At 44.1% G+C, this 24,934-nt stretch overlaps 1 protein-coding gene across 2 annotated transcripts in view; it reads left to right on the top strand.

Annotated features, from left to right (window-relative positions):
• The window catches only part of LOC126298276 (LIM and SH3 domain protein Lasp), a 151,530-nt gene that overhangs the window by 8,945 nt on the left and 117,651 nt on the right, over positions 1 to 24,934 (top strand). For both annotated transcript variants that reach the window (XM_049989576.1, XM_049989575.1), the window contains exon 2: positions 22,310 to 22,404. In XM_049989576.1, the coding sequence (XP_049845533.1) occupies positions 22,310 to 22,404 (95 nt within the window). The remainder of the gene's footprint in view (positions 1 to 22,309; positions 22,405 to 24,934) is intronic.

Below are 24,934 nucleotides of genomic sequence, written 5' to 3'. Positions count from 1 at the left end.
TCTCCGAACTGGAGTCCTTGCCTTTACCACCTATACTGTCACCACGTGGTAGCTGCGTGGTTAGAACGACAGAATGTCAAGCCTTAGAGCCCAGGTTCGATTCCCGGCTGGGTAGGTGATTTTCTCCGCTCATGGACTGGGTGTTGTCCTGATCATCATCATCATTATTTCATCCCCATCGACACGCAAGTCGCCGAAGTGGCGTCAAATCGAAAGACTTGAACCCAATCTAGCTGACGGAGGCCCTAGTCACATTACATTGTTTTAGCACCAATACTTCATGTTCATTCACAAACACTCCCATGGTGTACACGTAGGCTGCGGCTTCGCCTGGACACTTCACATGGCCATAAGGACTCGGTTAACCCTGCAAATCTGTTGTCTCTTCCTCTTTATTCTCGACATGCTCCGGGCCCATGAAATGGTTTACACTGATAGCTCTATTGCTGATGATCACATTGGCTTTACCTATGTCTATGCAGGACATACAGAACAGCACTCCTTACCAGATGGCTGCAGTGTTTTCAGTGCAGAGCTGGTGGCCATGTCTTGTGCTCTTGAGCACATCCACGCTTGCCCATACGAGTCATTTCTGTTGTGTACGGACTCCTTGAGCAGCTTACAAGCTATCGACCAGTGCTGCCCTCGTCATCCTTTGGTAGCGACCATCCAGGAGTCCCTCTATGCCCTGAAACGGTCCAGTCGTTCAATGGTGTTTGTCTGGACCCCAGGTCACTTCGGAATCCCAGGCAACGAACTTGCCGACAGGCTACACGGAAACCGCTTATGGAGATCATCTTCTCTGCAACTGACTTGTGTTCAGTACTATGCCGCGAGGTTTTGCGCATTTGGGAGACAGAATGGCGTAACCTCAGTACGCACATCGAACTGTGTGCCATTAAGGAAACTAGGAATGTGTGGAAGACCTCCGTGCGCGCCTCTCGCAGGGACTCTATGGTTCTCTGCCGGCTCCGCATTGGCCATACGTGCCTGACGCGTGGTTACCTCCTCCGTCACGAGGACCCACCCCGGTGTTGCCATGGCTCACGAATGACGATCGCCCAAATCTTGCTAGACTGCCCACTTTTAAGCCGCTCTGCGGCGGACTTCAACTTTCCCAGCACCCTACTTTCGGTGTTGAGCGACAATGCCTCAACAGTATCTTTAGTTTTAAGTTTTATTCGTGAAGGTGAGTTTTATCATTTGCTCCTAGTTTTAACGCATGTACTTTGCCCCTGTGTGTCCTCCACCCTAGTGCTTTCAGGGTGGAGGTTTTGATGTATTGCAGAGAGGCTGGCTGTTCCTTTTTTTAGACTCATGAGCAGCCAGCCATGGTAACCTGCATTCTTGTTTTAACCTCTTCTACCTGTTTATTGCATTTTTGTGGTTTTCTTGTCACCTTTTGTCCATTTAAGTGTTTGTTGCCCTTCGGTCGTTATTGTGGTTTTTCCTTTCATTCTATTTTGTGTTGTCTCATTGTCTTATTCTCACCCTTGTGACATTGTTTACTTTGGAACAAGGGGCCGATGACCTCGTAGTTTGGTTCCCCCCCCTCTCTCTCTCTCTCTCTCTCTCTCTCTCTCTCTTTTAAACCCACCAGTTCACACTTGAAACTGTGTGCGTCAGGTTCGACTTCTGGCCGTGATAAAATTGTTAAACGAAAGTAAGTGATCCACAAGCGTTTCCGTGAAGCGTGAAATACATGAAGATGGAAAAAAATTATTTGTAATAGTTTTATTGTAAACGATGTTGTGTAAGACTGTTAATTAAGAATCTAAGTTTGCAATGGGAAATGGATTTTTGGGCTTCATAGATAATTAAAAATAAAAAAAACGTGCGTATAGAAATGAAAATGAGGTGTGTGCTCATTGACATATATTTTCTGAATGTAATATTTAAATGTCATACTCGAAATGAACAGAAAAAAGTTTGACGAGCGTAAGGATAATTATGCAGAAATAATTGGACAAAATTTCTACTTGGTAGCTTCCAGAATGCGGATAAATGAAAGTAACCAGCGATTATCGTCCTCTAGTGCTGTTGATTTCTTTTTTTTTCCATCTTTATGTCTATTTTACACTTAGCAGAAACCCTCCTAGAAGATGTACCCTTCTAATAATTTAGATTGATCAGGAATCGGACCCAGGTGCCCGAGGCGGCATGTGCGAGCACTCTACCACAGAACCACACTGCATCTCGAAAAATCGATCTTACCATAGGGCAGTCAAGACGCTCGAAAAACTTCGAAGCCAATGTTCTCGAGAATTTTTGCGTGTAGCATCGAACTGCTTTGGGAACTTAATATTTGTAATTCTGAACGTCACGTATCACAAATACAAAAAATTACAAAATTCCGTTCCCGTGTGTTCTCCCTGTAAGATTGTGAATCGGTATATACGCACACGGCACATATTTTCCGCATTTGAACACCCTTATTATATATTCCACTCAGCCGTGTCTGCTGATAACAAATGGAATTGCCAGAGACTCTGTAATTCCTGTTGTTAATTCCACCAATAAAGGCGTGCGAGTTTCGGAAATTTTTGCATTCTGTTAAATGCAGTTAATGGTATCATAGTCGTTGAAGTTTCGATTAATAGGACCCAGTACATTGTGCCGGAGATGAAATGTTAAACGCAAATGAAAGTAACGTCGGCCTTGCTCGAGGGAAAATAATAGAATACCTAAAGTCCTGGAGATAAACATATAGTCAGCCGGGCTAAGAGTTTCTATGCTGATGATGCTGTTACCCATAGGAAAGAGTCATCGTTGACGAGCGTAGGGATAGTTATGCAGAAAGACTTAGACAAAATTTCTACTAAGTAAATGGCGCTAAATGAAAGAAAACTATCATAACAAAGAGGAAATAACCTGGCAGTACAGCGTGGGGCAAATAAAAGCGTCCGGACGTGTGGATAAGATTGGACGTGAATGCATGCAGATAACCACACCCTGTGACGTGCATACCACGTGATCCAGAGCATAGTGCCGGCTGTCAGCGTGAGTGGAGCAGTGCAAAGGGGCGTGGTATTCTCAATGGAGCAGGGGGTGTACGTTGTCGAAAATTACGCTACAACAAAGTCGTGGGAACAGTGTGCTCACTTCTTTGCTGAGAAGTTTACTGGTATCGGAGAGCCAGCAAAGAGTGCCATGCAACGCTTACTCCGAAAATGGCGTCAGACGGAATCTATTTTCAGTGGGTCAAGACATTCCTAAACGTCCCCGCACACTAGAAAATGTGCCTGCAGTTCACAGGAAAATTCTTTCTTACCATATGCCTCATTAGAATGACTTCAAGCACGAATAGGCCCTTATTCTTAAATTTTCCATTTGATGGTTGAGAAGGCCCAAGCTATTCCTTGAAAACAGGTGAAAGATCTGAACGTCCCTAATTGTTTCTCTTCGTACACTCCGATTCGGAGGCAGCATTCAATAGTAGGCCGCTCCAAAAGTGGCTGTCAGATCAAAGATTGCAGGAAGGCAAGTGCCATATCTAGTAAATCATTGCGGTGTTCAAAACAGCCTTCAGGTCGAGGACAACTTTCTGATTAAGTTTTTAGGCGGGAGTTGGTGGCAACTGCGTCAGCACGAGGTGATCATTACTGGCTAAAATTTACACAGCACATGTCGTTAAGATCAAGGTACATGGATAAACTACAATACTGGCCATTAAAATTCCTACACCAAGAAGAAATTCAGATGATAAAGGGGTATCCATTGGACAAATATATTATACTAGAACTGATATGTGATTACATTTTCACGCAATTTGGGTGCATAGATCCTGAGAAATCAGTACCCAGAACAACCACCTCTGGCCGTAATAACGGCGTTGATACGCCTGGGCATTGAGTCAAATAGAGCTTCGATGGCGTGTACAGGTACAGCTGCGCATGCAGCTTCAACACGATACAACAGTTCATCAAGAGCAGTGACTGGCGTATTGTGACGAGCCAGTTGCTCGGCCACCATTGACCAGACGTTTTCAATTGGTGAGGGATCTGGAAAATGTCCTGGTCAGGGCAGCAGTGGAACATTTTCTGTATCCAGAAAGGCCCGTACAGGACTTGCAACATGCGGTCGTGCATTATCCTGCTGAAATGTAGGGTTTCGAAGGGATCGAATGAAGGGTAGAGCCACGGGTCGTAACACATCTGAAATGTAACGTCCACTGTTCAAAGGGCCGTCAACGCGAACAAGAGGTGACCGAAACGTGTAACCAATGGAACCCCATACCATCACGCCGGGTGATACACCAGTATGGCGTTGACGAATACACTATTCCAATGTGCGTTCACTGCGATGTCACCAAACACGGATGCGACCATCATGATGCTGTAAACAGAACCTGGATTTATCCGAAAAAATGTCGTTTTCCATCAGTGCACCCGGGTTAGTCGTTGAATACACCATCGCAGGCGCTTCTGTCTGTGACGCAGTATCAGGTCTCCGAGCTGATAGTCCATGCTGCTGCAAACATCGTCGAACTGTTCGTGCAGATGGTTGTTGTCTTGGAGACGTCCCCATCTGCTGACTCAGGGATCAAGATGAGGCTGCACGATCCGTTACAGCCATGTGGATAAGATGCCTGTCATTTCGACTGCTAATGATAAGAGGTCGTAGGGATCCAGCACGGCGTTCCGTATTACCCTCCTGAACCCATCGATTCCATATTCTGCTAACAGTAATTGGATCTCGACCAACGCAAGCAGCAATGTCGCGATACGATATACCGCAATCGCGATAGGTTACAATCTATCCTTTATCAAACACAGAAACGTGATGGTTCGCATTTCTACTCCTTACACGAGGCATCAAAACAACGTTTCACCAGGCAATGCCGGTCAACTGCTGTTTGTGTACGAGAAATCCTCATGTCAGCACGTTGTAGGTGCCGGCGCCAACCTTATGTGAATGCCCTGAAAAGCTAATAATTTGCATATCACAGCATCTTCTTCCTGTCGGTTCAATTTCGCGTCTGTAGCGCGTTATCTTCGTAGTGTAGCAATTTTAATGGCCAGTAGTGTAAACAATAGTCCGTTCTCGATAGAATTGTTCGGCGAAAGTACCACTTTCGCGGATAAGAGTATCCGCACGGATCAACTTCAACTATGACTGGCTTCGAATGTGTCGGATATAGAGCATTTCATGGAGCTCCGTGAGTCGATCGTTCAACCACATTGACTGCAGAGTGGGTATTATGAGGCACGTGCTCTGTTGGTTTTGGATGGAAATGTAGGCAAGGTAAGCTGTATCTGTAGTGAAGAAATATCTTAATATATCTTTGAAAACTGAACTACATTCCAACAGAAACTCTTCCATGACTGTGTTGGAGAAACTTTTTCTTTTGGGGCAAACACAATCAGCACCGACCACAGCAGTTTGATATAGCTTGGTATCACAGGACAAGTACTTGCATGCCGATACAATGTGTATTCGTCTTAATTTGCTTGGATGTGCTCTGGGATACATAAACATGTGACGTTCCACACACATCCTTGCTACTGTCATTAAACATTGTCCAAACTTAAAGGCTCATCAGAAAAAGAAATTTCCTAGCAAGTGTCACAACAAATCTTTGTATTATGCCCACTTGTTTGTCGGACACATACAGCCTTTAACGAACTGCAAATGACTCAGGTGCTGGAAAAAATTTCAACAAGTCTCAGGAGAAATGTCTAGAAATGTGCCACGGAAGAGGGCACGCTATGAAGACAAAGGTCGAGGCAGTCCCACTGATAGTGAGATAAAAATGGAGGAAGTTTAGTGGATATAGCCAACGGCCTTGCCACTGTGGTAATGCCGGTTCGTGTCAGATCACCGAAGTACTTTCGGGCTGGGCTAGCACTTAGGTGGGTGACCATCCGGTCTGCTAAGTGCTGTTGGCAAGTGGAGTGCCTTGTGAGGCAAACTGAGGAGCTACGTGATTGAAGTAGTGGCTCCGGTCTCGTAAACTGATATACTGCTGGGAGAGCGTTGTGCTGACCATATGCCCCTCCATATGCGCGTCCAGTGACGCCTTTGGGTTGAGCATGACACGGCGGCCGGTTGGTAGAGTTGGGCATTCCAAGCCCTGTTCGGATGGAGTTTAGTTGGAGATATAGGGCTATTGCCCACCAATGGCTATGAAGTAGTAAGGCCAAGTCCTCTTGACCACCAGTCACGTGATCCGTCTGTACAATTGTGATGGTACTAATGTCTTGTCACCATCCAGAACACCACCTTATTTCTTCTTCTGCAGTTTGCATTGCCCTCCAAGAAACTCACTTCCCTGATAACCATTCTCCAGTGTTGTGTGGTTATCGGTCATTGTGTCGGAACTGTGCTGGTTGGAAGAGGGCATCTGTAGGGATCTGTACTTTGATTCATATAGATGTCGTCAGTAAATGGATTCCCCTTTGTACTTCATTGGAGGCAACAGCCGTTTGGAACGTTTACCTACTTCCAGGCCAGCCACATACTAATGTCGAATTGACTGCATTAATCCTCTTTAGTCCTACTTGGGGACTTCAACGCACACCACCCCCTATGGGGTGGGGGAGTGCCACTTCATCTGGTAGGGGCCTTCTATTTGACTAGCATCTCACCAACCATGATCTGTGCTTTATCAGGGATGGTTTCCGTACACACTTCAGTGCTGCCCATGGCACCTTAACAACTGTTGATCTTATGGTCTCTTCCCCTAATTTTTTGGCTTCAGTATATTGGTCACTGCATGACAACTTTCTGGTGATCCTGTTATTTCCTTCCTGGTGCCAGACTGACTACCACATTAGACATTTCACTGAGCCAGTTGGCCATTATATGCCTCTGCTGTTACATTCGCTGCCTCCCTGTCTGTATTCTAGAGATGGGGTTGTGCAAGGCGTCTGATATGGATCATCTGCACAGCTAGAACAGCTATTACCTTTTCTGCAGGTGCCCTCCCCCCTCCCCCCTCTCCTATCGTCAGCCAGTGATCTTGTGTACCAAAGACATCGCAATAGCTATTCAGGAGCGCTGAAAGTCCTTGCATTTATTCAAATGACATCCAAGCTTAAGCTTATCACTTTTAAGCGACTTTGTGCTGAGGCTCACTATTCCACCAAATATAGTAAAAAGGAATATTGGGGAGAGGTATGTCTCCTCCTTGGGGACGTGTGCCTCATCATCTCGGGTATGGGCCAAGCTCGGTGATCTTAGAGGCTACGAACGATCAAAGACTGTTCTGGGCCTTGTCCTACAGGGTAGTCTTTGTACTGTTTTGGTTCTTTCAGAACATTTTTTCAACCCACTTCGTGATAGCATTACATTCTCTTCCCATCTGGCTACTGTTCTACTGCAGAAGTGACAAGTTGAAAATGTCCCATTATATTTCTCTCCTTGCCAAGCTGAGTCCGATACCATAGTTTTCTTATTCTTAAATATCTCAAAACAGTTACTGACCAAATACTCTGACCAACGTTTTCATCTATAAGCTACTTGAGTGGATGATTGACCACATATTATGCTGGAGTCTCGAATCTCGGGGCTGTGTGTCCTATTATTGTGCTTCCAGGGAGGGGCGATCCACACCCATCCATCTTCTCAGGTTGGAAACAGCAGCCTGACAGGCTTTTCCTAAATGTGAACACGTTGTTGCAGTCTTTTTACCAGCATAAGGTGTATGACACCACTTGGCATCATTCATTTTACTTACCCTCCATGACTGTAGCATCCGAGGACCTTCCCTACCGATTTTTATTCGTCGGTTTCTGCCCTACTGACTGTTCCAGGTTAGTCAGCACTTTATTCAGCTCACCATGGATCCAAGTGAACGGGGACCCACGGGGCTCTGCATGGAGTGTCATTCCTTCCCTCATTGCCATCAAAAGGCTAGTGACCTCTTGGTGTACTGGTCACCTGCATTGTCAGCAATTTTTGCTTTTGGTACAGCTCTCAGTTGGTAACCCCAGCTGAACGCCAGCTCAAAGGTGCAATTTAACAGGATTTTGCATGGGCTCTTTCTCATGGTTTCCAATTCTCTCCTGGAAGGAATATGTAGTCCTATGTCGTGTACACATCAGTGATACATTAACCCATAATTTTCTTTTTTTGGATGAACAGCCGCCACCACCACACTGTGGTTGTGGAGCCTTACAGGTAGCTCATATCTTGGTGGAAAGCCTCCCTCCTTTTGCCCCTCCATGCTAAGTATGGACTTGCGGACACTTTGCCTCTAATATTGGTAGACAGTTCATGAGTAGTTGAACTGGTTATAAGTTTATTCTCTGCAAGTGGTTTTTATTCTGTTGTAAGGTTTTAATCTACCTACAAAGCAGGGGCAGCGTTGTTGGTGATGGGGTGTCACCTGCTATATGCTAGGTCTGGAGAGCCCAGACCTTACCTCCTTGACCAGTGTACTCTTTCATCCCGCTTTAATATGTTTTAATCGCTTTTGGATTCGGTTTGTCTCCTTTGTGCCCCACCCAGTTTTCTATTCTGGGTGTCTTATACTTTGTTGAATAGTGTATGATCTTGACTGTAATGCATCAGGGATGGGACTGCTATGAGTGGGACATTACCTCTCACATGCAGAGCCCTGATGCCACCAAGCTGCTGACTTCCTGATCTTCATATTGCGCTTATTATTGATGGTACAAAAGAGGTCCATTACATTTTTAGCGTTCTCACTTTCACTGTTACGAACCCCCACTAGACCAGAAAACGATGTCTGTGAATGTCTTTACTTCTGGATTGAACCACTTTCGGACCGAGGGATTGATGACGTTGTGGTGTCCCTGACTACTGTGCCACCCCCCCTCCCGAAATCTACCAACCATCATAGTTGTCCCATTTTTGCAGACAGTGAACGCTTTGCAGTCCTAGTCTCACATCTCTGCTACTATGGCGTGTCCACAGGATTTATGCTACAGTCACCATTACCCAATCATTTTATTGAGTACTCTATTCGACGCCCACAGATGCTTTACCTAGTTGATCCCTATGAAAATCCAATTGGTACGCTTACTCTTCCAAAACTTTCGTCACGGTTTATCAAGTACAGGATATTGACGATATAATGCAAGAAACAAAGAGTGTGATTGACCGTACAGCACATAATGCGATACGCTGTAGTTACGGACGCTCTTGGCCCAAGTCTGTATATTGGTGATGTCAAGGAAGAGCGGAGACCATCAGAAACAGAGCATTCAACAATGAAGATGGCGTCCCTCGGCAAATAATTTAATTTTCTGAAAATCTAAGAGCTGAAGCACGTTATTTAATCAAACAATGGAAACAGTTGGAAATAGGACATTGCTTCAATGACTACACATACACTGATCAGCCAAAACTTCATGGCCACCTACCTAATAGCGGTATGTCCATCTTCGGCATGGAGAACAGCGGCGACACATTGTGGCGTGGAAGTAATGAGGCCCTTGTAGGTTCCTGGAGGGAGTTAGTACCACATCTGCACACACACACGTCACCCAATTCCCGTAAATCTAGGGGAGGTGAATGCAGAGCCCTGACGCCACTTTGTCACATCCAAGATATGTCTGATTGGGTTCAGATCTGGCGAGTTGTAGGGTCAGCGTATCAACAGGAACTCGCCACTATGTTCCTCTCGTCACACTTCGTCTTGTGACGTGGCGCATTATCTTGTTAAAAAAGCTACTGACGACGGGAAACATGATAGTCATAAAGGGCTGTACGCGGACAGCAACCGAAGTACAATACTCCTTGGCCGTCACGGTGCCCTGGACCCACGGATGTCAACGTGAATGTTCTCCAGGGCATAATGGAGCCGGCACCAGCTTGTCTCCGTCCTGCAGTATGAGTGTCGAGGAGCTGTTCCCGTGGAAGACAACAGGTTCACGCCCTCTCATCGACATGATGTAGTGGTTCATCAGACCATGCAATGCTCTGCCACCGCGCCAACGTCCAGTGCCGATGGGCTCGTGCCCATTTCAGTCGTTGTTAACATTAGCACATATATGGGTTGTTGACTGCGGAGGTCCATCGTTAGAAGGGTTCGGTGCACTGTGTGTTCACACACACTTGTACTTTGCCGAGCATTGAAGCCTAATGTTATTTTGCCGCAGCCCCTCCCCCCCCCCCCCCCCCCCCCCCCCCCCCCTCTGTCCTGGGGTTGGGTTGTTTTGGGGGAGGAGACAAGACAGCGAGGTAATCGGTCCCATCGGATTAGGGGAAGGAAGTCGGCCTTGCCCTTTCAAAGGAACCATCCCGGCGTTTGCTTCGAGCGATTTAGGGAAATCACGGAAAACCTAAATATCGATAGCTGGACGCGAGATTGAACCGTCGTCCTCCCGAATGAGAGTCCAGTGTGCTAACCACTGCGCCACCTCGCTCGGTCCCCTGTCCTGTATTACCAGTACGCCCAGCCTACGACGTTTGACATCTGTAATAAGGGAGGCCGCCCGGCGCCACGACGTATGGACATAGTTTCACCTTGGTTTCGCCACGTGTTGAAGACATCACAGCACTCCTCGTGCCGAGCCTCCAGACCGTCACAATCTGGTCTCGGTCAAATTCAGATATTGTGCCTTCCCTATCTACACACGAACAGCACGCTCGCTGATACTGCGTGTGTCATTTCTCGCCAAGTGACACTGCTATCGCCTGGACGGGTTTATATCGATAGGTCACTGTTCATAATGTTCTGGCTGATCAGTCTACAGCAGATGCGAAAGTGCGGAAAATAACTGAGACATTTTAACGGAAATCCTTAGTTTTAGACCGAAAAGTACTTCATAACAGTATTTTTGACATCGCTGAATTATTAATGTGTTAAGTCCCATACTGCTCAGAGCCATTTTTGAATTATTGATGTACTACACGGAACTGCCAGCGTCAAACAGGTGTCATCCTGTATTTTACATAATTTAAAAAAAAGTCACTGTCGTTAAACACTAGACAGATATACCTATGATGCCCTGTTTACAGACTGGATCTTACAGTGCACTAGCAATATAGAGGTACCTCCCTAGGCTCAGATACCACACAAAACCATATACTTCCCTGTTAAGGTACTAGAGCAAAGTACACTGGATTTTTAACAAGATTTGCCTTGAGTTTTTCCTTCTTAGTGGACGGAAAGTATCATTGTACCTGGTTTAGATGATGAAAGACTAACTTTTACGAAAAAGCCTTTTAAGACAACGTGGTGACACCACGTCTTAAACTCGTTATTTTTATGACACTTCCAAAGTAACCTCCTGGCTTTCATTAAACATCTTTCTCATAGTTAGTACTAGATTTGGCAGTCAACATAAATACCACGTTGATGCATAGGGTTAATTTTTGAGTGCTACCCTTTTCACAGTTCCAATAAACGAAATTACCCAAAGTATTGTAAGTCTTGCATATCGACGGCATCCATTTGTGCTAGTGTTAGACATTATTGTCGTCACCAAAGTGCCATCTTGTAAGAACCATTTAAAAGACGTCCCTGAGCCTAAAATTGTTAAGATATTCGCCTACAAAATCGTAGGTGCTGCGCTTCTACAGAGTTTGATCTGCCCACTCACAGCCTAAATGCCTGGCTGTCCAATAGCTGGAAGCTTTTCGGAACTGCCAGAGATAGAAAGAAGTTCAGGGGATCTGTATGTGTACATTAAACTCTTAATTTTCCGGTCATTTCTTTAACCCGGCTAGACTACAGGCGTGTGGCTTTGGGGTCAGAAGCTGCCTCTGTTTTGGCCTTCTAAACTCTAAGCACATGAATGAAGTCCAACTTGCGACTTATCCTTTCCGCACAAGCCCCATCGTAATTTGATCTTCAGAGATACGTCGCCAAAATCTGTTAACTACTCGTGTAAGATTTGAGTCTATAAAATCATTATTACACCGTGCTCTTCGTGAACTGTTCGGAAAAAAAAAGTTAGACTAGAAGAGAAGCACTAGCAAGTTTCTTACTCTGGCGATAGCTTGGCCCCACCTCACCCCTGCCCCACAGATGAAGCGACCCCTTGGTGTTAGTCTCGACTTACGTTGAGAATTGTCCTCCGGTGTGGCATAAAGGATCACACGGACTCTCAATTCATTGCAAGAGGTTTTATTCGGTCCACGACTACTACGCAGCCTTTACTCTGATACACATTAGTGGCGCAAAGGACAATTAGTCTATGCGTCTATCGACAAAAATGTTCATAAACAACACTCTTGTCCCTCTGTGTGGGGCGTCTACACTGCTGAATTAGTGTCAATGCACAGATCTCATACACTTGCCTCAAACTGACAAATGTTTTCCTGTTCAGACTCCTTCCGTAGTTTAAAGTTAAAGGGTATAGATCCTCGTTTGGCCCTAGACGGACCAGTAGGGCCAAGAGTTGAGAAACTTTTCTTTTTTAAAAAAGTGGATAAAATTTAGTTCTTGTGTATTTTGATTCTTGAATTTTTTGTATTGGCGATTAAATAGTTCAATTTGATATAGATATGTGGCGTCTGTTCTGTCTGAACAATGCCTGTAGGTGGCTGAAGACCTGATTTCCTGATTTCTCTTGACAATGAGAGAAAGTTAAATTCCTATGATAAATCTACTCAAAACACTAGCCCATTCATACAATTTCCTTATTAGTGCCTCTTTTCTTGCCATGCCAGCACTGCATCCATTGAGAGAATCTTCCCCACGTACGGGCTTGTTTGGTCAAAATTAAGAATTAATTTAGGTGCGAAAAGAGCCGAGAAATTAGTGGATATCTAAAAATTATTGCATACTACTAAAAAGTAGTAAATTGTACTTCAGTTAGATGGTTGGTTGATTTGGGGGAGGGGGCCAAACAGAGAGGTCATCCCTTTCGAAGGAACCATCCCGGCATTTGCCTGAAACAATTTAGGAGAATCACGGAGAACCTAAGTCAGGAGAGCCGGAGGCGGGTTTGAACCGTCGTCCTCACAAATGAGTCCAGTGTGCTAACCACTGCGCCGCCTCGCCCAGTTGTACTTAAGTCACGTTGAGTCTGTCACGTTATAGGTTTTTGTTTTTTCTCCAGGAAGTGTAAATGTTACTTACCTGTGTCTCTTATGTTGCAAGAAAAGTTAAAACACGGTATTAATAAAATAATTTTCTAAATAGATGAGGCTTTTTAAACTGTGGAAGGCTAACTATGTAACATTCTGCATGTGAATTAAATGTTCGTAATTAAGTGTAGTTGGGTTTTGGCGTTTCCTTTGAATGGGTTTTTAGAAAGCCCCGTTTTTTTTAGTTGGTTGGGTTAAAGTAAAACACTGATCAGGCCCTCCATGTCATCTGCCAGTGGCATCATCGGATATGGAGGATATGTGGTCAGCACACCGCTTTCTCTGTCGTTGTGGGGATTTTTGACTTTCGAACCGCTACTGATGGGTCGAGTAGCTCCTCAGTTGTGGCGAGACTGAGTGTGCCCCGTCCCAGTCGTCCCTCAAAGGAGAAGTCTCAGGCATTGTGTACTGGGAAACGAACCTGTGTCCCGCGTATGCTGTAGTTTCAAAGGCCGGTTTAAGATTCCACAGAGGCTTAACCTTTGACTTCCATACAACCTCTACAAACACGAATATCTGTGGTCCTCTTGACGTTGAGGCACGTATGCATCACAGGCAACGTCCGTCCTAATAAATTAACCAAAGTTCTACTCTGGACCTGCTGCCAGCACAAGCTGACACCGTATCTTCAAATGTTGTTGTTGTTGTCTTCAATCCTGAGACTGGTTTGATGCAGCTCTCCATGCTACTGTCCTGTGCAAGCTTCATCATCTCCCAGTACCTACTGCAGCCTACATCCTTCTGAATCTGCTTATTGTATTCATCTCTTGGTCTCCCTCTACGATTTTTACCCTCCACACTGCCCTCCAGTACTAAATTGGCGATCCCTTGATGCCTCAGAACATGTCCTACCAACCAATCCCTTCTTCTGGTAAAGTTGTGCCACAAACTTCTCCCCATTCCTATTCAATACTTCCTCATTAGTTAGGTGATCTACCCATCTAATCTTCAGCATTCTTCTGTAGCACCACATTTCGAAAGCTTCTACTCTCTTCTTGCCTTTCATCGTCCGTTTCACTTCCATACATGGCTACACTCCATACAAATAATTTCAGAAACGACTTCCTGACACTTAAATCTACACACGATGTTAACAAATTTCTCGTCTTCCGAAACGCTTTCCTTGCCATTGCCAGTCTACATTTTATATCCTCTACTTCTTCCATCATCAGTTACGGAAGTAAAACGACTACCCGCCATCTATTATGTGGGAGCGTTATTCCTCTTCATCACACACTATGCATATTACTCGCATAACTTGTGGCTCGTCGATTGTGAGAGTAAAAGGGCTAATAACCATGCTGTTCAGCCCCTTGAACACCTGCCATCAGCGTTGTCAGACATGCGCGGATTTTCCGTCCTTACCCCACCAAACACCCTCTTCGATGTAGTACGTCACGGTATATAAAGTAAATCTCTTCGCATGTAGGCAACGATAGTGAGGAGAATGTGACCTGCCTGCCGGCCAGTAATTCACGGTCCAGTGACATTGTGACCACCGCCTATGTTAGACGTAAACGTGCAATGATCAGACTGTAGGTGCTAGCACTATCAGTGGAGGATGTATAAAGTGTTTCGTGGGGGGGGGGGGGGGGGGGGGGGATGCGGGAGACAGTGCAATCATTGTCATAATGCTGAATCGGAGCTATTTATCTCTGACGCCCAGAACGACGTGACCGTCGGCTTCAGGGCCAAGGGTGGAAACATTTCCGAAACCGCGAAGCTTGTAAACTGTTCGCGTGACGCTATGGTTAAAGTACACCGTGCACAGCAAAATGGCGCTATCCAAAATACTCTAAGGCACCTGTGGCATACCACTGACCATAGATGACATGGTTGAGAGACGGATGCAGAGATACGTACGGGCGAGCAGACGTGAAACTGTTGAGCAATTGAACGCCCAGATGAACAAAAGGGCTATCAACAATGTCTGTGTGCATGTCAGAAGCTGTTGGGGCTCATATGCGTCCGCAAGAGGTTGGGGAGAGAGAGGGCGCAATTTACTCCCTCCTGGAATGATGGATACAGACTTCTTATTCTTTACGGAATTCTGACGCATTTCTAAAGCTGTTTGTCTTCGATGATACTACTACAAAATATAAAATTGCTGAGTGGAACGGTGAAAACTGTGGCTTTCTAAAGCACCATTAACTAGGATTTGTGTATTGTCAGGCTCTTAAAACTAAATGATACCCCTTCCATGGCACTGAACGGTTTTGTCGCTGTTCTGCACTCCTGGCGGATGCGGGCCTTCACAGAACGTAGCGAATATGGAGTCCTCAATCCATCTTCTGTAGCACAACCGTTACCGATTTGCGGAAAGGGACCTTTTAAAGACCGACCACATTGTAAAAGTTTCTGCAGTATATCCGCCTGAATCTCTTTCCTATTTATTAAAGAATTCGTCTCTCTTTGTCCTGCTCAACAACTCAATCAAAACAGAAATATGAAACTTCGAGCCTCGGTCCGGCACACAGTTTTAATCTGCCAGGAAGTTTCATATCAGCGCACACTCCGCTGCAGAGTGAAAATATCATTCTGAAAACAGAAATAGTTTGTTGAGACGGTCTTGAACAGTTGTAAAAAGCCTGTTGCTCCATCGTGGCTGCGGGAGAGCGGCCGTCAGATATTTACTGAAGAAAAATCACGAAATAACCGTATGTTGTCAGAAGTTATTTTATTTACACGACCGGTTTCGGCATATCGTTAATGCCATCTTCAGGCCCCTATGCACCCAATGTATAGAGAATCAAATACATCGTGGCGTTAATCGCCGGAGCCGCCAATACATGGATTCCGTGAACTTTTTGTCTGGTGTGTACTTGAAAGACTTCACGACAAGTCGTCGAAGTACACACACACCCTCCCTCTCAGTGAAAAAAAATCACAATTAAGGTATTGCTGGCTCCTATTACGCATGCATCGATGTATTTGATTCTCTGTACGTGATGAGTATAAGGACCTGAATATGGCATTGAAATGCTGAAGCTGATCGTGTAAATAAAATAACTTCAGATTTTGATGATTTTTCTTTGGTAGTTAAGTTGTAATAAAAGTTAGAAACTAAATCGTACCGCGTATGGCTCTAATGTTTTACAATCAATTTCGGTCAAAATCAGGTCATCTGTACCAAAGGTGAACAACTATGTATATGTGCTTGTTACGTGGTCGTTCTCCTTTGGAACCAATGGTTCGATGATACTTAAATTGTGACCGAAGTTGGTTATAAAAATAAAGTACGGCTATGTTGCCTGCTGCAGTTCTTAAGCTTAATCACAAAACTAGTATAAAATTGCCTGTATACAAAGACCCATCATGGCTCCCAGTATTAAAAAATAGTTGGCGCGAGTGATTTTAAATATGTCGGTAGACATGAACATTTGCTGTTGCGCAGCTACTCGGCCTTGCCACGGTTCGTGCGGCTCCCCCACCCCGTCGGAGGTGTGTGTGTGTGTGTGTGTGTGTGTGTGTGTGTGTGTGTGTGTGTGGTTTTTTGTCCTTTCCTTTCCTTAGCGTTACTTAAAGTTAGATTAAGTAGTGTGTAAGCCTAGGGACCGACGACCTTAGCAGTTTCCTCACATAGGAACTTACCACCACCATGACGAGTTCATGAGCAAAAAAATATTACAGGTGACATCAAAGTTGAGTGGCTCTTTTTAGGTTCATTTTCTATTTCTCCAGTTTCAGGCATATTAATCAGTGACAGTTTTTGCTGGTTACTTTCGTTGATACATAACAGGATTTCTTCAATGTCAGATTTTCTATATTCAGTATAAAGCCAGAACAATTCGTATATTAACAGGCTGAATACGCTGCATTTAATCATGTGAAATTTCAATGAATTGCAAACATCAGCTGTGTACGGGAAGTTGATAGAAATTAACGGGGAGAGTTGGAAATGTGCCCAAGTGGGATTCGAACATGGGATCTTCTGCTCACTAGCCAGGCGCTCTAACCCCTAAGCCATCGAGGAGACAAGAGTTAGCGCGGATTTATCCCAAGCACCCTCCCTCCCCTCCCCTCCCCCCCCCCCCCCAGCAGACCCACATTCTCCATATATTCAACACACTACGAAAGTAGTGTTCACTGCCCATTAATCTCAATGCTGCTGGCAAGGCCTATTCCCGCTTGTTTTCGAGCGAGTGTGTGTGCATCCGCACAGAAATGATTCTTGGCTTGTTTTTTCCTTAATCACATGTGTGTGTCCGAAAGAAGACACAATACACATGTAATCACGTTGTGGTTGAACTTTATTTTGTCCACGTTTGCCGCCTTATATACAAACTTCCGTTCAACAATCACGTACAGTCCATAACTGAGACGATATGTTCCTTGTTTTTAAGGAATATATTGCCAAAATGTACAGTCGTGGACGAAACCATCGAGACCCCTCGCCTTTTCGTTATGCTGATCCGCAAAGCTTTAAAGTCTGCTACACAGCATAACAGGCAAGGAGACGAAATGCTACCAACATACTATGCGCAGGCGTGAAATTGGAAAAACTGTCCGAACTATGTCAGACTGTTCATAGTCATGCGTAAGACTATATTAATACTGATCAGTGTGTTAAACGCAACACGTAAATATAAGATATAAATGAAAGAAGAAAGATAATTAGTATTAACTGTACTAGTAAAAATGAATTTCAGCTTCTCGAGATAACATAACTGTTTTAGTAATACAAAGTACATCATATCGTTACGAATTAGGAAAATAATATGCGCACTCGGCCGCGAAACGGTCTGTGTAAACTTTCAAACCAGTCATACTGGATTACCGTTGCTGACCTACCATGAAGGTGTGCAAATTTAGCAAATGCGTGAAGATTCATAACGAAATTCAATTAAAAAAACCATTCAGTGCCACACTTTGTCAATTCATATTGACATCCACATGGCGCCGGTACATAATAAAAGTAGCGATAAAACGTATTGGGGGCGCGATAATTTCTTAAAATTTCTGTAGTCAATCTGTCTCCATAGAGATTAGAACCGAAAACAAACCAGACCTCCCTTGCAGTATCTCACACCTTTCACTGCGCTAGCAAACAATCGAGGCAAACAGCCATCTATCATTACCCCAGACACGAGTAAGTCAACAATTTCGCAATGAAAATGGCAAAATGATCTGTAGTTTCTGTTGCATAGAGCTTTCTAATTGTAGTGTTTACCAGAACTTTCAGCAGATTGTGTGAAACGGGTATTCTTCAAAGTTCCCGTTTTTCTTTTGAACATGTAGTTAAACAACCTGTGCAGGAACAGCAGTACATTGTTGCATTGGAGCGGCATTGTCCTACTACTAGCACACTGCGACTTTGTCCACGTCTGAAGGCCGCAGCTCGCGGTCTAGGTGGTAGCGTTGCTGCTTCTGGATCACGAGGTCCCGGATTATATGTTTGCGTGGTAGAGTAAGTATGGTGTACGCGTACGTGGAAAAAGTGTTTGCGCAGCAATCGTAGACCTAATTTAACCGAGGCGGAATAAGGGGAACCAGTCTCCATTCGCCAAGGCGGATGGAAAACCGCCTTGAAACCCATCCACAGACTGGCCGGCACACCGGATCTCGACACTAATCCACCGGGCGGATTCGTGCCGGGGACCGGTACGCCTTCCCGGCCGGAAAGCAGTGCGTTAAGTCGCACGGCTAACCGGGTGGGCTATACAGAAAACAATTTACCTTAAATGTGTTCTCTCCGAAACCATTCGGATTAGGGTATATGTCCATATGAAATTCCTTGCTTCAAATGATATCATGTCCCTGAATACTGAACATTCCTCCTTGGACGCCATGTAGACGAGGAAATGTGCTTCTACATTGGGCAAACAGTTCTTTTTGCTGTAATGTCCAAACATGTTTCGGAGATACAAATGATAAACTGGAGTTAAGTAATAGTTGTACTGCAAATGTCAGACGGCTATATGAACATATGCATTGAACACTAAGATATATCTATTTTTCCTGTCGGTATTCTTTTATAATTTTATTGATGTAAATACCATATCTCAAACTGCTATGTATATGGCGCAAAAGCTGTGTGTTATTTGACAGAATAAATGAACCCACTGAAGATGGAAAAACGTGTTTGGACAAAACAAGAATTGTTCGTTAAATGCAAAACATAATTCCCATTTTATATACGCAGCATTTAATCATGAGGCTGAAAATGCAGATCTTTAAATGAGAGAGGATGTATTCACATTAATATCAAATTATTTGCTTTGATTATATGCGTGCCTTCTGAGATGCAGTAAGTCTGGTGTTCAAAAAATGGCTCTGATCACTATGGGACTTCTGAGACCATCAGTCCCCTAGAACTTACAACTACTTAAACCTAACTAACTTAAGGACATCACAATCCATGCCCGAGGCAGGATTCGAACCGCTCGGCCACCCCGGCCGGCCTTAGTCTGGTGTACATAGTGTCAAATTCATAGGGCAAGGCTTGTTTCCAGACTCATAAAATCTGTAGTATAAAATAATTCTAGTTTTAGAATATTGCCCTCTCTTACATAAATATTATCCGAATGAATTTTTGGCACGATTTCTTCATGGCCATGTAATTTGTATGAAGACCTGAAAAGGTATTCACTGTAGATAGTTTTCCTTGAAGTCGACGGAGCAGCTTGTTGCAGTGGTGAAGGCAGTGGATACGTATTCGGGAGAGGTAGAGCTGTAATTCTCGTGGAGTGGTCCAGATTAGTGATTTCCGTAGTTTCTCTACATCACCCAGTGCGAATGCAGAGTGTGCCATTGGAAAGGGCATGCCTGATTTCATCTCTCATCCTTCTTCAGGTTGAGCGCGTATTCCATCCTTAATGACAACGATGTTGAATTTTAGTTCTTCCTTCCTATCTCACACTCGGACTGCTGCATACGAATTCATATTCGTTGTATCACTAAAAATTACATTTGACCATCCTGGTACCGTCAAATGTGATACTTGCTTGTGGTAGCAGCCCACGTCTGCTTAGATCAACCCTGTGTACGACAGCAGCCGTTAGAAATATTCACTTCATAATTTTGGAAGAATTGACTCAGAGGCTATCTCTGTGCATTTAACTTCAAATGAAAATATTCTAGGTTGATTCCTTGGTCGCTCCAAATTTTTTTCTTGCAAAGTAGAATGAAAAATGCTAATTTGCTCCCTGATAAGTTGTACGACCTGGAAAGGTATCCCCATTAAACAGTTTTCCCCAAAGACGGCCTTAAACTGTTGGTATCCTTAGCTACCTGGGCAAGCAACTTCAGATGTTGGAGGAAGACGGGCATATCACCTCCGGTAGACAACGTTAATTAAAGCCGACCTTCCGGCTAGGGACAGCTTTACCTGAGAATGTTTAACTGTCGTTCTCGGTCAAAGAAGGCTCTGTTCCGTTGGGGAAACAAGATTACATTGGAGTTCCAGACATGATCTGGCGGTTGCTATAGCCACGAAGGCTTCTCAGAAACAGTCCAGTAGCCGATTACACCAGTTTCGTAAGCACAATAGATTTCAAAACGGTCGAATGGGACAAGTTTCGATTGGTGGAACAGACCAATGGCCGCGACCCACGTAGGTGGGTTGCTGTTGTCTTCAGCCATTACATGGAAGAAAGGAAGGAAGATCATGGTTTAAAGTCCCATGACAACTGGCTCATTCAAATCGGAGCACAAGCCAGGTTTGTTTTTGTTGAGGATGGGGAAGGAAATCGGTCTTGCCCTTCCAAAGGAACCGTTCCGGAATTTGGCCTGTAGCGATTTAGGGAAATACGGAAAACCTAAATCTGGATAGCCGGGCGGGTATTTGAACTGCTGTCCTCCCGAATGAGTGCAGTGTGCTAACCAGTGAGCCACCCCGCTCGGTTTAAGTATAGGAGATAGTTGGCTGGCGCATGACTTCCCTGTTTTATAAGGTTAGAAGGTGGTACTTCGTGTTTATCTTATGGGAAAAAATCGTGTAGCACTTTCTTCATACGCTGACTAAAAGGAGTTCTGATACATTTGAATAGCCGCCAGATGCCTCCACTGACGGCTAGAAAAAAAGTCTACGTTGTTTCAGGTCTCTATTGTTACAATAGTCCTTTTAATTATGGCGTTCTAAATTACGACGGAGTTGTTGATACACATCGCTTGTTTATACAAGTTATGTTGTCTGTTTTTTTTTTTTAATTTTAATCCCCCAATTATTTATCTGTGACCTTGCATTATATTTGTTACATTTTGTTAGTTACGGCGGTTTTTAAGAGGTTTCTCTGTTTTTAACTATAATCGCCAACGTACGTTCCATGTAGGAGTAGCAGGATTTAACGCTGGTAATTGTAGTTCCCTTTCCCAGCATTTACTCAGCATGACGAGCGGAAGTATTGGTGTCAAGTTGCTGACCAGACAATGTGCCACTATTAAATCTCATTTCCGGAGTTTTCATGGGATGATGGTACGTCAGGCAAATTAAATGTAGCTAATCAGCGCCCTTCCCCACTGCCCCTTAGCCCACAGTTTTCTTATCCCTCCTCCCCTCCCCCCTTATAGAAACAATCATGTAGCCTGTTTCATTCTCCCTTTCATTTTCGCGATTGTATGAGACTGCAAATAGGCAGTATATACCGGTGTTACAGATGGAGAAAGGTGTGTGAAAATAGCCCGTTACTGATTCATGAGACGACGTAACGCTACATCGTGGAAAAAAATAGAACCCAGGCACAGCGGGTTGATTCTAAGAATGGTATTTACCACTTAATCATTTCTCTTATGTAGAAATAAAGGATAACATCGACATTTGTTATCCATTCTATTACTTAATAGCATTTCTTTTCTCTTCTTGGCATGTCAAGAGATGAAATTGTGCCATAAGAGCCGGAGTGTTGCTAACCCAGTATTTTTTTAACGTTAGCGTGAAATCCATGTGTATTTTACATAGTGTAGCATGTGTATTGAATTGACGAATGAAACAGTAGAATAGTACACTGAAAAAGCACCCTTAAGTTTAGGCTGTGGGAAATGCGTGTTGCCTAACTATATCTGCTTTGGATGGCAGTTTTTTCCTGGGCCGCCTGTGCGGTACACAGATCTCTCGGCCGCTAATATCGGCTTTCGGGACAGAAGTAACTGCTTCTGTATAAAGTGGCTCCTCACTTATCACGCTTCTGATTCGAACCTGTTGCATTGGTGTGTCCGCATGTCAAAGATGGTGATAGTTCTCTTGCGGAGGTAGAACCACAGTTAAATACATTGTTGTATAACGTATTTAAAATTGGTATGTTACATGTTGTTAAGAATTTAAGGTGTGACTAATGCTGTGTGTGCTAATGTAAGATTTAAATTCTAGGTGTGGCACAAGCTCTGCTTCAAATGCCAAGTCTGCAACATGACGCTCAGCATGAAGACGTACAAAGGCTTCAACAAGCAGCCTTACTGCGAAGCGTAAGTGTTCACACGATTCACTGTTTTGTGATATAAGGCTTGTATAAGATACAGGTCAGTCTTGATTTTTTTTTTTCCATTTACATCAAGATAAAGGACCTGTCTTTGTTAGACGTAAATTTTGTTTTTGCAAGTTATTTCGTATTAAAATAGTTATCTTGATTCTTTTTAATAAGCTGACACGAGTACTTTATGACTAGTTTTATTCAGTAAGTATCTTACCTGCTGTGTCTCACCACCACAGATCTTCAATCGCCAATGAGTACTGTTAGCTATTATGTAGATGTAAGACTATACGTTCAGTGCGCGGCATTCAGACCTGACTGTCAAATCAAACACATTTAAGCCGTCTAATTTCAAAACTGGTAGCCAAATAAAATTTGGAAATTAGACGTCTGAAAGGTGTTGGATTTGACATTCTGTACTGAACAGCGGAGTCCCGAACCCTCTCTGAAAAGATGGAAATAAAGTCATTCAGACCTGTTTGCTAAAATTATTAGCTTTCGTTTTGACATAGAAGTTTGCTGTTAACGCAACGTACTAGCCATTCAGCAATGATGTAACACTGTTTTTAGACATAGGATATAATATGACAATCTAGGTTTTCTCGCAGAACTTATTGACGAGGCCTTAAGCCGCGTGGCAGTGTCGCCTCGAAGTGACGTCAAGTTTCCTATTCATTTTCATGCGATGTCATGCAAGGAACTCGCTGAAACGTTGCTGATGATTTAAAATGATTTCGTCAAATAGTACACTGTCTATTGTTGGGAATGTCTCCATTGATGGTGTGAATATAGACAGGCAAAGGCGTCGAAGATTGTAGATAGTGAAGACCGACTTACTGTATTTATATGGCTACAGAACATAGTCGTGGTGTGCCTAAATTTTCAAGCAAATTTCACGGACCGTGTTGGATACGTATTACATTATAGCTCCGTTTCCTGAAAGAATCTTAACACACACGTTTTCTTTCAAGAGTCTCATTCGCTGTTAATGTAGGGCGAAATGCATAGAAAAGTGTCGTGCAAAGAGAAATTAAGACGTGATTGTTGATATCATTCAGAGATATGGTAGCTTTCGTAAGTGCAGCAGAGCATCGAAGTACAGGTTTCGTTTTTTCTTGACAAACGACTTAACGTGAATTTCCTCTGTGCTCTTTAAATTCCTAAATTTCGTGCGTGCTTGTGTATTCAGTAAGCACAGTTCCGCGTTTTAATTACATAGTATTTTTGGATATGACTCTTAGAGCCTGTAACGCGAACGGACTTATTCAGTTTTTCCTGTGCGCTTTGTAGTTTTAAGTCTAAAAATTACTTGTGTGTTTTTGTATTTGAGCCAGTCTCGGTTTTTAATACTGTGTTGCGTAGAGTTCTGCTGTTTTTGATATGGAGAGGGACTGGAACTGCTGTGTTTGAACGCGAGTTGAGTTACTGGGCCTTCACTCACAGCTCCAGGGGGTGCTAGCTTTGGTTGTGCAGGTAGAGGCTTTTGCATATGGGCATAAAAGCGCGTTCTCTCCATTATTGTGGTCGCCCCGGGTACTGCGCGCACTGAATTGACCTCCCACCCATGGTAACAGTGGGAGGTCATTCCAAGGGCTGGCAGACAGCGAAACACTTTGTGGGGGCCGATCGAGGTTCGGCTGATGAACAGGTTTCAGGTGCTGACTGTGTCTGATAAACATCCTGAGCCAGGCACAGTCGCCTGCCCTGTTTCAGGGGAAGCCTCTCTTCCTGAAAAATCTAGGCAGTCAGAGACCGTAGGATTACCGGTATTTGGGAGCGTAATGTGCCCTTGGAGATACGGTTGCAAAGGAGAGGAAGTCATTCGAGACGTGGAACAGGGGTTTCCGGATGCCACGGAGAGCACAGAATGCAACCAACTGTAAGTGCTATCTCATTTTGGTACTAATATTTGTAGCTCTGGATAGGGAGAGATTATCTCTGGTTTCGGGTGGCTAACTGAAGTGATCGGGACCGCCAGTCTTGCTTGTGAGACGAAGGCGGAGCTCACCATCTGTAGCGCTCTCGACAGTACCGATTGTGAACCTTTGATAAAGAGCCGAGTGAAGGGACTAAATCGGATGCCGGAAAGGTTCTGCGACCCATGTAGACTCAAGATTCCTTGACTTGGTCTAAACGGTGGTGGGTTTTCGGTTTCCGCGAAGAGTCCACTACATACAGGAAGCAGCTACACCGGTAGTGGGGGCTATGTGGAAGGGACAGTTCTTTTTTAGTTAGAGGCTCTCGGGAAGCGACAAAGGGCGTCGATCTAAAAGCTGACTAAATATTTCGCCTGAATTTACCTCTAGCTTTAGAGGACTAGCCGTGTTCAGATAGATACATTAAATACAATTGATGTGTTTCTTGCTGTCAGAATTAGTTTTCACATAGTGAAAGTGAAGTAGATAGTTTCTGTGAGTTCGTTTAGGCAGAGGCTATACTTCAGAACCGGAATAAATTTTTAATTGGTTCTTCTACTGACCCTCGACAAAGATGATAGTAGCTGAACAATTCAAAGGAAACTTGAC

This window comes from Schistocerca gregaria, chromosome X (assembly GCF_023897955.1).
Source record: "Schistocerca gregaria isolate iqSchGreg1 chromosome X, iqSchGreg1.2, whole genome shotgun sequence".
Classification (NCBI taxonomy): domain Eukaryota; kingdom Metazoa; phylum Arthropoda; class Insecta; order Orthoptera; family Acrididae; genus Schistocerca; species Schistocerca gregaria.
The sequence above is the reverse complement of the archived record's forward strand: the minus strand, read 5'-3'. Positions and strand labels throughout refer to the sequence as shown.